This window comes from Myxocyprinus asiaticus, chromosome 39, assembly GCF_019703515.2.
Source record: "Myxocyprinus asiaticus isolate MX2 ecotype Aquarium Trade chromosome 39, UBuf_Myxa_2, whole genome shotgun sequence".
Taxonomy (NCBI): Eukaryota; Metazoa; Chordata; class Actinopteri; order Cypriniformes; family Catostomidae; genus Myxocyprinus; species Myxocyprinus asiaticus.
Genome location: NC_059382.1, coordinates 22,302,065 through 22,320,785, shown reverse-complemented (window position 1 = coordinate 22,320,785; position 18,721 = coordinate 22,302,065). Strand labels below are relative to the sequence as shown.

General features: G+C 36.7%; 1 protein-coding gene across 2 annotated transcripts in view; it reads left to right on the top strand.

Moving 5' to 3' along the window:
* Nucleotides 1–18,351, top strand: part of LOC127430121 (roundabout homolog 2-like) — an 86,819-nt gene extending 68,468 nt beyond the window's left edge. Inside the window, exons 21-27 of one of the 2 annotated variants that reach the window (XM_051679623.1) lie at nucleotides 61–175; nucleotides 7,277–7,483; nucleotides 11,480–11,628; nucleotides 11,740–11,838; nucleotides 11,954–12,103; nucleotides 16,043–16,182; nucleotides 17,671–18,351. In XM_051679623.1, coding sequence (XP_051535583.1) covers nucleotides 61–175; nucleotides 7,277–7,483; nucleotides 11,480–11,628; nucleotides 11,740–11,838; nucleotides 11,954–12,103; nucleotides 16,043–16,182; nucleotides 17,671–17,682 — 872 coding nt within the window. In that variant the 3' untranslated portion in view covers nucleotides 17,683–18,351. Of the gene's footprint in view, nucleotides 1–60; nucleotides 176–7,276; nucleotides 7,484–11,479; nucleotides 11,635–11,739; nucleotides 11,839–11,953; nucleotides 12,104–16,042; nucleotides 16,183–17,670 lie in introns of both variants that reach the window. The other variant, XM_051679622.1, reaches the window with a different exon arrangement.
* Nucleotides 18,352–18,721: the final 370 nt, after the last annotated feature.

The window sequence follows — 18,721 nt, the reverse complement described above, 5'->3', positions numbered from 1 at the left end:
ATGGGCTTGAAGTCAGCTTTGCCAAATGCCGTTGTAATGGTGTTTCATGCTGCATTACAGCCAAACTGAAAGAGCAGAAGTCTCTGGAGCAAGCCTCCTCGCCTACATGGTCCAATGTGCTGTCCTTACCTCCATCAAAAAACATGGACCTTCAAAAAAAAGAGAAAAGACAGAGGTATGAACCATCTCCATACCACGTGGAAAGACATCATTATATGCAATGGGATTCTAAGATGTACAAATTTGCTACTCTTCTGCTGTAATTTTTTAAACTGGGAATATCAAAAAAATGTCTTCAAACCAGTATGTTTCAATGCAATGCTTCAAGTACAGTCCACACTTTGGTAAAAGGTTGTAACATTGTACAGTAATGGAATCAGATGGTCATACCATGGTACTTTCAAACACTATATGGTCTATACATTGAATTCTCTAGGATGTCATTAGCATTACGTTTGTCTGGAACAAGGAATAAAACTGAAATGATTTTCATTAATTCTGAGCAGAAACAGTATTTTTCATTCCGTCGTTCCGGTCCCAGCGTTCCAGTCCCGGCGATCTGGTCCCAGTCTGTGTACGTTCTGTCCATTTAATTTCCTTTTTGGAAAGGAATAACGAGAAAGGAAAAGACAGGTTGTTTTTCATTTAGTTTAACTAACGGAAAATGAGAATTCAGCTTGATTTCTCCTTTTTTGTTTATTTGTAAAAAATAGTTTTTTGGCTTGAATATTTCATTCGCACATGTGGGCGGCACTGAAACACCCTTTTCATCTGATTGGTCAAACCGCCCTGATTTCTGTATGGCCTTAATTTTGTCAGGCAGAATAAGAGTCGGTACGGCCCTGCCAATGTGTTTACACTTTAATAAATTAATGTCGTGAACCACCACTCACTGTTAACTACGCATGCTATTTGAAGCTGAAATGTATCGCTGGGCACATACTATGTGCTGTTGCGACTTGCGAAGCATTGCCTCTAATGTACGACGTGTGAGAGATCGCAATCCCAGACTATATGCTAACACGGAGTTTGGCGTATTATTTATTATTTTTATATTTAATAACATTGCATGATTTTGTAGTAGGCCCTACCTGTGTTTCCACGTCACATTGATAAATGCAATGAAGATAGTTCTTGGATAAAAGTGTAAACTGAATAATGTTTGGGTATTAGCCTAATGCAAGAGCAACAAATGGAGTGGATGTAAAAATCTAATAAACATAACCATGATAACATGTCCGTAACATTTCCCACTTATCTTGGGTGAACGTTTAATGAGCTCACTAGGTGTTAATAATAATTGTATATATCATTTTGAATAAATAATTGTGAAGATAGATAGATAGATAGATAGATAGATGTGTAATGACAGACAGATGAGTAATTTAAAAAATTTTTTTTTTTTAGTTAAGATTAAGTATAAAAGTGTGATTGTAAGCGCGTGTGCTTATTTCACACAATGCCTCTTATCAGGGTTAGGAAAAGAAAGAGAGGAGTTCCAGCTGATGCAAGCATAAAAATATTTGATAGGAACAAAGTATGCAGGTTTTTGACATGCATTTTGTTGGTAGACAGATAAAGGTATCTCATGTGGGGAAAAAAGATGCTGTGTTTAGTCTGGACAGTATTTGTACCTGCTCCTGACTAAGTATAACTCGTGTGCAAGACATTAACATATTTTGTGTTCTAAGGCATGAACTGAAACGACTACATTTGGAAAAAATAAAAATAAAAAATACTAATAATTAATTAATAAAAATGAATAATTAAATCAGTGAACGTAACCTTAATACCTGACAAAAATTAGCAGGGTTGGGGAGTAACAGAATAGGCCTTAAATTCACAATACGATATATGAATAGGAACTGTACTGTTACAGTTAGGCTATAATCCAATGTAAATCATTGGTTATAAAAAAATTTGATAACTAAAGAGTTTACTTTGAATTAGAAATAGAATTATGTCAACAAAAAAAATAGCAATATGTATTGCGATCTGAGTAGAGTTTCTGCAGTAATTAAAAACAGTGTTAAAGATATAATCCAAAGTCATTCGAACACGCTGCTTTAAGTAATCTAACCAAATACTTTACAAATTACACTTCATAGATTGTATTCTGTCACCTGTGGAATACAATTTAAAACCAATCCTTTTAACCCTACAAATTTGTAAAAAGGCAGCAGGTTTTTTATTTTATTTTTATTTAAGATACTTAATTGCATGAAATATGTTTCTCTGAGGCTTGTTCATTTCTTTCAAGGTATTGCTTATTCCCACTTGTGCTCAAAAGTTTGCATACCCTGGCAGAAATTGTGAAATTTTGGCATTGATTTTGAATCAATCAATCTTTCTTTTATTTAAGGATAGTGATCATATGAAGCCATTTATTATCACATAGTTGTTTGGCTCCTTTTTAAATCATAATGGTAACAGAAATCACCCAAATGGCCCTGATCAAAAGTGTACATACCCTTGAATGTTTGGCCTTGTTACAGACACACAAGGTGACACACACAGGTTTAAATGGCAATTAAAGGTTAATTTGCCACACCTGTGGCTTTTTAAAATGCAATTAGTGTCTGTGTATAAATAGTCAATGAGTTTGTTAGCTCTCACATGGATGCACTGAGCAGGATAGATACTGAGCCATGGGGAGCAGAAAAGAACTGTCAAAAGACCTGCGTAACAAGGTAATGGAACTTTATAAAGATGGAAAAGGATATAAAAAGATATCTAAAGCCTTGAAAATGCCAGTCAGTACTGTTCAATCACTTATTAAGAAGTGGAAAATTCGGGGATCTCTTGATACCAAGCCAGTGTCGGGTAGACCAAGAAAGATTTCAGCCACAACTGCCAGAAGAATTGTTCGGGATACAAAGAAAAACCCACAGGAGAAATACAGGCTACTCTAGAAAAAGATGGTGTGGTTGTTTCAAGGAGCACAATACAACGATACTTGAACAAAAATGAGCTCATGGTTGAGTTGCCAGAAAGAAGCCAATGCCACAAAAAAGCCCGGTTACAATATGCCCGACAACACCTTGACATGCCTAACAGCTTCTGGTACACTGTAATTTGGAGTGACAAGACCAAAATAGAGCTTCATGGTCACAACCATAAGCGCTATGTTTGGAGAGGGGTCAACAAGTATCGTGCTCCTTGAAACAACCACACCGTCTTTTTCCAGAACAGAGGTTACCTGTGGGTTTTTCTTTGTATCCTGAACAATTCTTCTGGCAGTTGTGGCTGAAATCTTTCTTGTTCTACCGGACCTTGGCTTGGTATCGAGAGATCTCCGAATTTTCCACTTCTTAATAAGTGATTGAACGTACTGACTGGCATTTTCAAGGCTTTGGATATCTTTTTATATCCTTTTCCATCTTTATAAAGTTCCATTACCTTGTTACGCAGGTCTTTTGACAGTTCTTTTCTGCTCCCCATGGCTCAGTATCTAGCCTGCTCAGTGCATCCACGTGAGAGCTAACAAACTCATGGACTATGTATACACTGACACTAATTGCAATTTAAATTACATTTTTGCATGATCAGTCATATTTTCAAAATCAATGCCAAAATTTCACAATTTCTGCTAGGGTATGCAAACTTTTGAGCACAATTGTAGTTTGTCCAGCACAGCTTTGGTTTGGATTTTCTAGAACTATAAAAGCATTCTAAAGTGACTGGCTTGGCAGTCTCCTCATTTGTCATGATCTCAGTATTTCAAGATGTACTAGGTATTGATAAATCACATTCAATTAATGTGAAGGGCTAATGTTAATCTTGTTAAATCTATAAATGAATTCACACAGCTTGGTGTCTGCAGGCAGATGTGTAGGTCAGTCAAAACAATGGAAAATATAATGTACAACAACTTTTATTGTATCCTTACAACAACGTATGCAAGCAAAACTGAACTTGATTTTTCAGAACTTTTTAAGATGTCTTCACTGAACAACTTTCTCCATTGCACATACCCTGCTTGAACCTTACTTACTAAACAACTGTGACTGCAGGAATTGGCAAAAACAAAACAAAAAAACTTTATCTGTCACTCTCAGATGGTTGAAGGTACAAACATTTTGTCTTGTCTATTTTTAATCCACCAAACTTGTTTTTGTTTCAAAGTGGGGTGGACCATGTAGACTTTTAACAAGTTTTGCTTTTTGCCATAGGCCCTACTGCACAAATACTGCCCAGAACAAACAAACACAAAAACAAACACCTAGTGAGCTCATTAAACGTTCACTCAAGACGAGTTGGAAATGTTACGGACATGTTATCATGCTAATGTTTAATGATTTTTATGTCCACTTCACTTGTTGCTCTTACATTAGGCTAATACCCAAACATTATTCAGTTTACACTTTTATCCAAGAACTATCTTCATTGTATTTATCAATGTGACATGGAAACACAGGTAGGGCCTACTACAAAATCATACAATGTTATTAAATATAAAAATAATATGCCAAATTCCGTGTTAGCATATAGTCTGGGAATGCGATCTCTCACACGTTGTACATTAGAGGCAACGCTCGCAAGTCGCAACAGCACTTATTATGTGCCCAGCGACACATTTCGGCTTCAAATGGCATGTGTAGTTAACAGTGAGTGGTGGTTTGCAACATTAATGTATTAAAATGTAAACACTTTGGCAGAGCCATACCGACTCTTATTCTGCCTGACAAAATTAAGGTCATACAGAAAATAGGGCAGTTTGACCAATCGGATGAAAGGGGTGTTTCAGTGCCGCCCACATGTGCGAATGAAATATTCAAGCTATAAACCAATTATTAAACAACAAACAAAAAAGGAGAAATCAAGCCAAATTCTCCTTTTCCATTTGTTAAACTAAACCAAAAAACGAGAAAACAAGCAGCCTTTTCCTTTCTCGTTATTCCTTTCCAAATAGGAAATGAAATGGTCAAAAGGCACACGGACCGCTGCCTCCTTTCCAAATGGTAACCGATTAGAATGAAATAAAAGAACGGTTAATAAAGTTCTTTTTTTTTTCATCACTCAGTGACACATAGCAGTGGAGTCCAACACCAAGTAGGAACAGAGCTGGATCTGGCAGGCTCTGGTAACCTCGGGATATGAATCCCGACATGGAAACAAATAGAATAATGTTAGCGTTAATGCCATTAAATTTTATGCAGAGTTATAGATCATGATGGATGTTTGTGGTTCCGGCAGACCTAACTAAAGCAGCCTAATTGTGAGTTGAAGGATAAATTAGGTGTATGCCTGGCTAAATAAATTTAGTCTAGACTTAAACTGAATGAGTGTGTCTGCGTCCCGAACAGTGTTAGGGAGACTATTCCATAGTTTAGGAGCCAAGTATGAAAAGGATCTACCTCCTTTTGTGGATTTTGATATTCTTGGAATTATTAACAAGCCAGAATTTTGTGATCATAATGAACGTGATGGAATATAGTATGGTAGAAGGTCACTTAAATACTGTAGAGCTAGACCATTCAAAGCTTTGTATGTAGTTAACAGAATTGTAAAATTAATACGAAATTTAACAGGTTGCCAATGTAACGACGATAAAATTTGGCTAATACACTACATGGCCAAAAGTGTGTGGACAACCCCTTGTAATTAAAGGGTTCAGCAAGACGGCTTAATTCCACTCAAAACAAATCTTAATGCTGAAGCATACAATTTAATTCTAAATAATTGTGTTGCTTCCAACTTTATGGCAACAGTTTGTGGAGGACCCTTTTCTGTTGTGGAGGGCCCTCCCGGCATTGCAATGCCTATGTGCAAGTGAGGTCCATGAAGAAATTTACTAATTCTGGTGTGGAACAATTTGACTGGCCTGTGAAAAACTGAGACCTGAGCCCCTTTGAACAACTTTTGGATGAATCAAAATGCAGACATTGAGCTAGACCCCATCGCCAACAACACTGTCTGACCTCACTGATGTTCTTGTGTCTGAATGGGAGCAAATCCCCCACAGCCACGTTCTAACATGAAGTGGACATTTCTTACTAGAAGAGTGGAACTGTTAGGGAGGAAAAACCACTCACTAATGCAGTCTCTTAAAATTAACAAACACATATGGGTGTGTTTAGGTGTCCACACACTTTTGTCCATATAGTGTTTGATCATATTTCTTAGTTCTAGTCAGCACTCTGGCAGCTGCATTTTGAACCAACTTAAGTTTATTTATTGATCTTGCTGGACAGAGGTCCTAAAACTGATCCCTGTGGCACTCCATACATGACTTTTGTTTGATTTGACAATTCCTCGTTTACACATACAAAGTGGTAGCGGTCTGAAAAATAGGACCTAAACCATGCTAAAGCAAGTCCACTAACACCATCATAATACTCCAGCCTATTCAAGAGAATGTTGTGATCTATCATGTCGAAGGCAGCACTAAGATCTAAAAGCACTAGAAGAGAAATGCAGCTGCGATCAGATGATAAGAGCACGTCAAAACTAGTAGTAACTAACCCTATATCGAACATGGGCAACAGGGTAAAAATTAGCCAAAGTAATAAATTGAGGTCTTATCTAATCTCATTTGATGTTACAGCTCAATGTGACTGGGGCTAATTATGTTAGCGCTTAGAGCCCTGCTTTCCTGGCTGTTTGAGAGGGGGCCACGAGCCAGGTCACCAGACGCTGCTTCTCAGAATGAGCCTTTAAGAATAGCCACGGGTCGGAATCGAGCGGAACCTCAGACATCAACCTTTGTTTTCTTCATCTCACAGCACATTTTTATCATCACCCTCCATGGATGAAACTGCTTTGACAAGTTTTTGATAAGCCTTTTTGCAATGCTGTCTTTTGTAACCACATCGACACACATTCTCTTTTTTTGCTATTTTTTTTTATTTCTCAAAGGGCCGTAATCTGTTTTTGATTTACCACAATCTTTTATCATAAAATGAAATCTGTGTTAGATGTATCAGGGTTCCAGAATCTTTTGGTGGGTGTTCTTTTTGTATGGTTGGTATGAATGTTTTCTAGCTTATTTTACCCTTGTCTTGTTTCAAACATATTTTTCCAGTTTGTGCTTTTGTACTGTAGCCTGTTGAGATTTTAAAAGGGATAGTTACTACAAAAATGAAAATTCTTTCAATGAAAGTGAGATGCAGAGAAAGGCTAACATGTCTCCTTTTGTGTTCCACTGAAAAGAGAAAGTTACATAGGGTTGGAACAACATGAGGGTGCATAAACGATGAGTGAACTATCACATTAAAAGTAACTAACACCCTAAATGTAAATAATAGATTTTGTTAATCTGTTTACATCCCTGTAGCCCTGAGGAGGATGAAGAGTGGTGTACTCTGCCTGAGCGGACATATCTGATCGAGGGTCTGGATGCAGTCACACTGCCGTTAAGAAGAGAGGAAACCAACAGAGCAACTACTTACAGCCTGCAGTCCACAGCAACTCTTACACCCTCCCCCAGTGAAGAGCAATACCCAACTAACCCACACCTGCAGCATCCAGACCTGCTGCCGCGGTACACACAAACACATATTCACACCAGTGATCGACATTAAGCTTTTTTCATGGTGTTGTCTAAAACTCACCATTTATTTGTCTTAAGCTTAATTAACATGTCTAAAACCATTTTTTTAACAACATGCCTTCAGGGGGGCCTGGGTAGCTCAGTGGTAAAATATGCTGGCTACCACCCCTGGAGTTCGCTAGCTCGCTAGTTCGAATCCCAGGGCGTGCTGAGCGACTCCAGCCAGGTCTCCTAAGCAACCAAATTGGTCTGGTTGCTAGGGAGGGTAGAGTCACATGGGGTAAACTCCTCGTGGTCGCTCTAATGTGGTTCGTTCTCGGTGGGGCACATGGTGAGTTGAGCGTGGTTGCCGCGATGGATGGCGTGAAGCCTCCACACGCTATGTCTCCGTGGCAATGCGCTCAACAAGCCGCGTGATAAGATGCGCGGGTTGATGGTCTCAGACGTGGAGGCAACTGGGATTCATCCTCCGCCACCCGGACTGAGGCGAATCACTACGCGAAAATGAGGACTTAAAAGCACATTGGGAATTGGGCATTCCAAATTGGGAGAAAAAGGGGAAAAATCCCCCACCCAAAAAAAACACACCTTCAATTAGAACTAGACTGATATATTGGTTTTATCGATTATTCAGTTGCTTTTTGGAACCACTGTTACTGGCAAAAATCTATGCCGATAGTTTCAAAAAAAAAAAAAAAATATTATTCCATCTTGTTCCTCTGGTGCCTGGGCTGGAGGATTCTACAATTAGAATAGCTTGGTTCTACAGCAGGGTACAATGGGGCAAAAGTCTCCGTGAGGTAAAAGGCTTCATTGATTTTATTTTCTCCCAAAACACTAAATAGCATCAAAAACTTCCACAGTACATTCCTAAACACCTGTTTGTCACTATGCACTGCAAAAAAAATTCATGATTCATGAGATCCTTGCTTGTGGCGTTTAAAGGTTGATTTTAAGGCAGTTTTTTTGTAAATGTTGCAGATTTAAGTAATTAATGAAAATCCCTGAAATTAACACATTTCTTTTGAGACAAAATAATAATTTATCATTTTAAGTTTTGTTTAAGGTCATTAAATCAAACATTTTTCAATAACTGCCCAATAAGTGAAAGGATAGTATTTGGGGTAAAAAGCCCCCTTGTTGCAGGGACTAAAGGCCCCTATTAAACACATTGTTTTTGTTTTGTTTTTAAAGTGGGGCGAATAGATTTGTTATGAAAAATGTTCAAAATGGGCTCACATTAACTCATCTAATCATTATAGAGATTAGTTTGTTTATAGAATTCTTGAGATGTAATAAAATGTAAAATGTGTTTGAAATGAACAGAAAATGGTTGGAGTATTATCTTAGTATTTGCCTAAGTTGACAAATTGTACCCTATAACTGTTACCCCAGTATCTACACTATATCATTTTAAACCCACTCGGGGCCTTTTACGCCAAGTGAGGGAGCCTTTTACCCCAAGTGTGGGAGCAAAAGTCTCCCTCACCACCTTTTTTAAAAACTGAATTTTAATCAAAACAACTTTCCATTATTATTTCTTTTCACACAAATTATGTTGCTCCATCAATTTTCAATAAAAATAAATAACTTTTTGGAACTTGATACATTTTGTGACCAGAAAAAAGCTAAATTTCCTTAAGGGGTGTCTTTAGCCCTGTTGTACCCTATAACAGCGGCCTCTAGAAGTGAAATAAAAACTGGGGGGATTTGCTGTATCTAAATCTTTCATCATTGACAATAATTATCCATATTTTTATCCTCACTTTAATGCATATTTTGATTAGATAATTAAGTGTTCTTAATTGAAGTGAGGGCATGCAAAGAAAATTGTGACTGTATGGAAACGTGCAGCACATACATCGTATCTCCAACTTCATATCTTGTGAATAATAAACCTTATTAATTATTAAACCTGATCTGGTGAAATTATATATATATATATGTGTGTGTGTGTATGTATATATATATGTGTGTGTATGTGTATATATATATATATACACAGTATACATATGTGAATAAAAAGCTTTATTTGGTTTACACTTAATATAGAGCATTGTAATGGTGCGAAGTATCCATTATTTCAAAATAATGCTTCAGGCTTGTTTATCATTAAATGTCCCATGTTATGCACCAAATCCACATTTTTGTTAGGTTATTATTGAAATTTTGGTTGAACAATAAGCTGTATTTGGGATTTAATTCGATTTCATTGAGTAGCCTCTATGTCTGTGCCTGTCATATTAAAAATATATTTTTTAACATTCTATAAATTGATTTTAAAAACTATCGGCCAATTAATTGGTTCATGGCCTTTCCCTCCATTTTAGTTATTGGTTATCTGTCTACCTGTACCTTCAATGCAGTAAAAGTTTTAGCAAAATGAAACTAGGCATCAAAAATATTATGTCATTTCAGTGATCAAGAAATTTATACAGGGACCAATCTGTTTGTTCAACCAACGGCAGATGGAGGGAGTGTTCAGGAAAACAGACATGAGACTGTTTGATGACACTAGTGGCACAGACATTATACTCGTCACTTTTAAAAGAACCAAACAATGGACCAAAAAGTGAACCGATGAAAATTAACCCAGTTCTCTTTGCATATACATTTGTCCCTGCCCTTGAAACTAGACTCTTTTTTTTTTTTTTTGGTCCATTTTAGTTGTGATAGGGTCTTAGTCCACTTTCTGTTCACACTGTTGTTTTTGGAACCCAGAACATTTCAATATGATCTTATTGTAATATTGATTATTTTCATATTTATCAATATTATTACTACAATTCTTGCAGAATTGCAGAAAATGCATTTTAAAAATATATTAAGAAATACATTATGATGCTATTTTCGCTGATGTGACTCATGTCATGTTAAATAATATTTTGTAACTTAAAACAAGAATAAAACCACTTAATTTAGATGTAACCAAATGAAGCAGATTTTATCAATGTAAGCTACCTACATAAATATTTTTTAGATTATTATTATTATTATATTGAAAACCAGAATATTTTTGTATAGTAATAATATATTTTTGTCCTGATTTTTTCACTTTCACACATTCTGGCATTGCATGGCTATCTAAGGAAACCCTTGCTGTAATTTAATGCAGCTGACGGAAAACTCTAGAGAAGTGATCTCACATTATAAAATGCAAATTTGAAAATATATTGAACTTAAACCAGGAATGCAGTGCATGTTACAAATGAACCGGACCACAAACTACTCTAACTGGATCAAAGCCAACTTAAACTTTGCAATCAGGTGTGCACGAGAACAAAGTCACTTTAAGACAATGGCACTTCCATTCCTACAGTCGCCATATTCAGCATTACGTTGCAAAAAAAAAATTTAAAAAAAACCTTACTTTGTATTTTTGTCTTGTTTTCCAGAAAAAATAAATAAAGGTTTTTAAAACAAGTTAAATTGACTTCAGAAGCAAAATAGCATAAGATATTTTGTCTTCTTTACAGAGAAATCTAACAAAATTAAAAAATGTTTATGCTTATGACAATAAAATAATATTTGCCAATGAGATTAGAATAAAAACTTCATTCAAAGGAAAAACAAGTTTATTTTTCTTACCCCATTGGCAAATAGTTTTCTCTTGTTTTAAACATAAACACAAAATTGTAAGTAAGACAAAAATACTCAGCAAGAAAATTATTTTTGCAGTGTAGAGTTCTTCCATTCATAAGTACGGGAGAAATTGTAATATACAGTCTATGATGAGAATCATCAGTCAACATTTGAGCATGTGATATATTTAGCAGTTTCCTGTGGTTATGATTCCTGAGTAAATACATTTGTGCCACCTCTTTGCCTCACTTAAACCTTTTGTTAGCAGAGTGAAGACATCTTAAGATGATCAGTCAACCTCCTTGTCCCAGACAAGTGGATAAGTGTTTATGTTGAGCCATGCACAAACTACACTGTTGTTTTATTGCTTACTAAAGTGTTGTTTGGTTTTTGTTTGTTCAACAGGAAGACACAGTGCACACACAATGCACAGTTCTCTCTCTCTGACCCAAAGCCATTAACGAAGACAGAGTCTCATAATGGCAATGTTCCCCACCACAGCGGCCCTTGGAGAGACATTGCTGAAATGGAGGACCTGTTCTCCAACAATAAAGGCACAAGTAGTTTCTTCACCTCTGCAAAAATAACTGCTTTTATTATGTCAGCAATGATTATATATGCATACTATGTATATCTAATCTTCTTTTTGCCTGCACTGTTATTAGGAGAGTTCATGTCGTTCCCATCATCAATTCAGAAGCCCAGACCTAAAAAGAAATCACAGAAAGATGGCCTTACGAGACGAGAAGTGTCGATTCCAGGGAGTAAGAAACCTCAAAGTTATTACATTATTGACTGAGCAAACAACTAAAGCAGTTGTTCCCATGTAATAATGGAGTATTTAAGTGATCTATCACATTTTCGGTTTCTGTGTCTCAGACCTGCCTCCTCCCCCTGAACCCCCTCCTGTCGCAGAAGACCCTCTGAAGCACCTGACAGGAATCTTGGACAACAATGGCAGCCGTACGCCCACACAGCGCAGAGAGAGGGGATCAGACCCCAGAACAGCAGCACAGTGCAGCACAGAAGGTCAGAAATCAAAACACTTATGTTGTCTTGACAAAGCCAATATAATGTTATTGTACAAACTGGGACTTTTATTTGGACAAACATAAATCATGGAAAACCCATATATGAAATGTTCAGATTGATCTGTCTGTATATTGTAAAGCTGCTTTGAAACTATTTGTATTGTAAAAAGTATAACCGGACCTGCTCAACCCGCTCTGAATGGGATTCAAACCGGTATCTCCGGCATGGGAGGCGGGCACTCTAACGAGGAGGCTAAAGGCTACAGCCACTAGCGTTAGTCGCTAGTGTGCCTCTTGAGGCCAGAGGAGTGAGGTTTACACATACCGCACAGCTATCACGTACCAGCTGGCTCCCATTACAAAAGCACTATAAAATAAAAAAAAGACTTCACTTGAAACTGTAGTGATAACCTACAGTGGTAACCTGCAATTGTTCCCTTTAGAAGCTACTACTATTTTTGACTTGACTAAAACATTTAATTTAGATGTTACCACCTGACTCATTTTTTTATTTAAAATTTTAGATTAGTGACTGCCTTGCAACACTCTAGGAACACCCTAGCAACCACATAGTAATGCCCTAGCAATGCCCTAATGACAGCCCAGAATGCCCTAGCAAGCACCTAGCAACAGCCTAGCATCTGACGAGGAACTGCCCACAGCATCGCAACCACTTAGCAACGCCCTAATGACAACCCAGAATGCCCTAGCAACCACCTAGCAATGCCCTAGCATCTGATCTAGGGTTGATCTAGTTAGGCTACTTAAATGTGAAGTCTGCTGTCCTATTTTTTTGCTCCTCATAGGTAAGGAGTATCAAATAATTTATCTAAAATTAAGTAAATAACTTCAGCAGTGTCTGCCATTTTGCCCCCAAAAGCCAGCTCACAAAAAAAAAAAGAAAAACTCTTAAAAATATGAACTAGTGAACATACTGAATGAAAATAAAATACCAAAAATCCAGAACTTTATATTTACAATTTTATTTACAACATATACTTATGCCAATGGCAAATGTGAAGGTTTATAATCACTAAATTAATTGTGTTAAATAAACCGCAACCAACTTATTCTGCACCACGGATCACTCCGCACTAGTGATGTCCGATTCTTGAATGAATCATTTTTTTGAGCCTATTCTCAGCAAGGAAATGGTCAAGCCGACTCACAAAATCGAACTAACTGGAATTTTAATTCCGGGTTGATGACGCAATATGCACAGCTGAAGTACTATACTCACTAGTTACGCAGCACGTCGAACAGTCCGGCTCAAAAAGAACCCACGAACTGTCATAGTTTGCTGAGGAATATCAAGGACTTGCTATGTATTGAGACATTAATGGAAGTAGCCGAATAATGGTACGTTTACAAGACAACGATGTACTAAAAATGGAAAAGCTTTTCCTTTGCGTTTTTGAAAAGTTTCGCGTACAGACGACAACATTGTCAAAACGATCCCTGTTCACACAGATCTGCGAAAATGACTAAAAGCGCTGTATTATGCATGCCAGGCCAGTAGTTGGCGATGTCACTTTGTAAAGAAACACTGCACACCTGCGCACATAAGCATTCTTCCACAGAGCGGTGAATACAAACAATGAAGATGGCGAAAGCATCGAGCAGTTTTGCCTGGACAAAATCTTGAGCAGCACAAACACAGTCCTGTAGCCTGCCATTGTAGTTTCGAATGTCTCGCGCGTTGTTTTAAAGTACTCGAGCGCACGCCTGTAGACTGAACATGTAATACGCATGCGCATGACGTCATGGTTTTTTTATGTTTCCACGGAGACGATAACGGCATCGTTTTCAAAAACGTGCACTTTGAAACCGTTTTCAAAAGTTTGCGTTTTCAGGCCCCAAAACGCCGTTGTCGTGTAAACGAACAGCCAAAACGCATAAAAAGTTTTCCGTTTTTAGTTGAAAATGTTGTCGTGTAACGGCCCCTAAAAACATTTATAAACCTAGAGATGTTTGTTTTTTTGTTATTTTTGAATTATTTAAAAAATATTTTCAAATGAAGGTCTCGAGACTTAAGTAGGCTTTTTTACTTGATGATGCTACTAATACAGGTTATTAAAAATATATTAGTTTTCTAGTTGTGTTTGTATTTTTTATTAGACTTAATGAATTGTGTAGCTAACTGGATATTTTCAAGAAATATGAATTTCATTAACACTAAAACAACGCTAAATGCAGACGACTAGTAGCCTGAGACCAAGATCGAAATGAACAAGTCAGACTCATACAGGCGATGTGGCTCTTATGAGTTACTAGACCGGTTATTGAACCAAAGAACCTGTTCGAAATGAACAAATCAAACATACACGTTGAATCTGACGTCTTGACTCAAAAAGAAACAAAAAACGATTAAAGTAATGAGCATGCGTGTACCGAGGACTTGAACAAACTTGGGGTGAAATGTATGTTTCTTTAATGATAAACAAAATGCACTGGAAATATGCTTTTGACTAGTTTTATTAAATACAATTTTTATTAAAACATGAAAGAACTTTTGGTCGAGAGATGTAAATTAATTTTACTATTGTTTATTGTTTAATTGTTATAAACTGAATCATGATTTCTGGTGAGTTGATTAAGACTGGTGTATTCTCTTTATATGCGTTAGACATGTAAAACATATCTGCATTTGTGCATCAGTGTCTATATTGGATGCTTTAGGTGCAAAACTTTAATGTAGGAAACGTATCCAAGATGTAATCAATATCTGTCACCGGCAATTCACATGCAGGATCACAGAATGAAACACTGAAGACAATAACCACCCTTATTATTATAACTTAATTAAATAAAAGGTAATAATCAGCAATATGCATTCACATATGGCTTTATTTGAATTTTTCAACATGAATAATATGACACCGGGATGTTAGAAATGCATATTAGTGACGTCATTACGTGATGACGTAAAAGAACCGCTGAATCGTTTTTTTGAACTGGTTCATTGAAACAAACTGTCTGAAAGGACCAGTCTGCGGAAATTAATCAGACTTCCTATCACTACTCTGCACCTACTGAATGACATCGATTCTGTTTTACTGTAATTCGAAATGCTGTCACTCACTTGCATCACAGTTTCAATAACTGGATGTTTTTTTCATAGTTCAGCCCATTTGAAAGCTCGACCAATCATTAGATAAAGAAGCCGGGCTTCCAGGCTGGATAAAAATACATTGATTGAAAGCCCACTGTCCAGTCAACAACAAGATCATTTCCCTCATGCAAAAAGTGCTCATGAAGCTCCCGTAGTCTCCTAGAGATGCATGGCGTCCGGGCGGGACCCAAAATGATGCATTTAGACCCTCTTGTCCAATGAACATCGATCTTTCTCTCCACTGACCTCAATGGGACACGTATCGGCCTTAGACTCCTATTGAAGAACGGCTTCAATAGGGTTCTATGGGCCATGCGTCTGCTAACTCAGACACTGCATAATCATGCAGATAACATCAACAGAACATTGCAAAAGTGTCATATGCTATTGCACACATTTGTTAACTAAAATACTGAACTGGGACAGTAATTAGCTGAATTATAGAGATATTATTTACAATTTGATAAACATGTCATTGCATAATTTTAATAAAAGTTTAAGGGGAGCCGTGCTTCCCGTTTTGTCTTAAAGCAATTGCCACTGCCTAGCAACCACCTAGCATTGCCCTCATATCTGACGAGGAACCACTCACAACACCATTGCAACCACTTAGCAATGCCCTAGCAACCACCCAGAACACTCTAGCAATGCCCTAGCAACATCTGTTTGTATATCTATCTCTCTATCTGTCAGGGCTTTATAACCTTCAGGCTTTTTTAAACTTTCAACTTGCCAACATTCAAAGTTTGTCCTTTCCTTTCCTTTTTGTTCTATTTGTTGCATTTATGTTTCTTGGATTTGACTGGTTATTATTACCCTGCACAGATGAAGACTTAATCCAGTACTTCAAAGCAAACCTGCTGTCTAGCGGTCAGATGTCCACTCACTGTTCTCTCTCGAGAAGCTCCGCCTCTCAATCCTCCACAGTTTCCCATTCCCTGGGGGCCGGACGGAGGAGAAATGAGGTTAGATGAGTGTGTTTGTGTGGGACTGTGTATGTTCAGACTGCCTGAATAATTTCATTAGTCACTGTAATAAATTAGCAATCGATAAGCCTCAGGACACTGTGTGCGTGGAACTGGTAGCACACTAAATTAACCAGGCAAATGATTGCATTTCCACTTTTAAAGAAAAATATGTTGTCTCCTGGGGTCTCCATTATATTGATATTCCAAAGCATGAATGAATATTACAAATACCAACCCCTTTACTGCTTTGAGCTACATGGAATATTACTGTTGCTATTTAAATATTACTACAGCTTTAAAGACCCCATGAATTCGCTTGACATGTGCAGTTTTCTTTCCTGTGTTGGCATATCTCCTATTGAATCAGGTAGTTTGGGTGGGACATGTGTAGTTTGGGTAGGACATGGTTCAGTGACGTGGCACACATTTTTTTTCTGGATATATTAAGCTATTCAAGAATATAATAAAAATGCCATTTTACACAAAACAATTACTTAAATGCACTTAAATACAATGAGGAACATGTTTTCCATTTTTTAAGTGCAAAGTAATTTTTGTATTTTTTCTGGGGCTTAAAATGTAAAAATATGGAAACAAAGGATGGCAATCAAACAATAATTTATATTCATGAAGAAAGTCTACCTGAGAGGTCAGATAAACTACAACCCAACCCCTAAACCTAACAAATCAGGTAGCACTTATAAATACTCATTAAGACTCATTAATTACTCATAAATATGAATGACTCTTCCCCTGCCATCATATTTTTCAGAAATCCACATCTGAAAGCCATATAAATATATAAGTCTCAAAAATTTTTACGTTTTTCTTGGAGAAAAGTTGGAAAAAGAGGTTTGAAATAAATTTTTATTATTAATATTTAATTTCTTTCTTTTTTTTATAATAAGTGAATTAATAAAAATAAAAAAATAAAAAATAAAAAAATATATATATATATGTATATATATATATATATATATATATATATATATATATTATTAATGGTGAATGGTGGCCAGAACTCTGAAGGTCCAAATTTCACATAAAGGAATCCATACGACTTCATTGGTTTAATCAATGTCTTCTGAAGTGATCCAATCGGTTTGGGGTGATAACAAACCTAAATATAACTTATTTTTCACTGTCCATCTTGCCATTCCAGTCTCTAGGTACAATACTTCCTAGTGTGTGACGCATGCACAGAGCGCTAGATGGCGCTATAGAAAGTGTAATCTAGCTTGAAATCATGATCGCCAAGGAGACTGCTGTCAAGATTTATAGTGAAAAAGGAATTACGTTAGGTCTGTTCTCACCCAAAACCGTCTGGATCGCTTCAGAAGACATTGATTAAACCACTGGAGTCTGATGGTTTACTTTTATGATGCCTTTGAGAACTCTCTTTTTGATTTCATTTGAATCTCTAATGTGCCAGGATGAGTTGTTTGGCAACAAAATTGTTTTATGTAATCTTGGATTTATTTTCAGAATATGGTATGAAGAGAGGAAGTTGTCCTTGGCCTCCTGTGGTCCATCACCACTCGACATGCAACATAAGCCATGCCGTGTATATGCCTCCAAGTTCTTGTCCTTCAGCCCTCTTCAGGTCTTTTTGTGTACTGTAGTTGTTTATTAGAAAACAATCCTAAAAAGTTTTTTCATTGTTGCCCTACCTCTTTATGTACATATTACATAAGCATTTTTGCAATGATTTTCCAGGCATGCTGGAAAGTGTGCTGTTTTATTATTTGTTATTATTTATTGTATCATTAATTTATAAAGAAAATCAAAAGAAAATAAAACATTGTCAGAAAAATCTTTTAAGATGAACATGATATTTGAATGTATCTGGTGCATACATATATGCCTCAATGTCTACAACATGTAATACAAAGGTGTTATCAAGCACAGACAGTCTATGTGAACAAAGTATTAAAACATTAGTAGGCCTATAGAATACCAGATGTTTCCCATTGTGAATCTTAGCCTGTACTCACTGACAGGTCTGGATTTTACCTCTGGAGAGTTGATCTCACCATGTCAGGCTGTTATCCACAAATGCATTAATCATATGCGGTTTTACCCAGTAACATGCTTTGATTCCATACAAAACACAATAAAACTCATGTTCTAAGACATTTTTACAGTGCTGATTCTGATATGGATTTATTTTTGTATTCTTGAGTCAATACCTTTGCACTTGTGTGTGTAATTTATGATAATGCATCATGTAAATATCATTACCTTTATTTATTTTATTAGTAAAACCGAACGGCACCTCGGAAGAATGATAAAAACAAATGGAAGCCACTTCACCTTTGGTTTTATTTATCATGTTAAGTATCCAAAAAAATCAAATTCCTATACACAACTGCATAGATCATCTATTTAGATGCAGATGCAACAAGCCACTAGATTAGATTCCACTCATAGTAAATTGAATTCACCCTCTGAAATGGTTTAACTGCAGTAGATGTGATTCAAACCCTGAAAGGCTGTTATTTTGGTGTTGCAGTTCTTTCACTCCAAAAACACAATT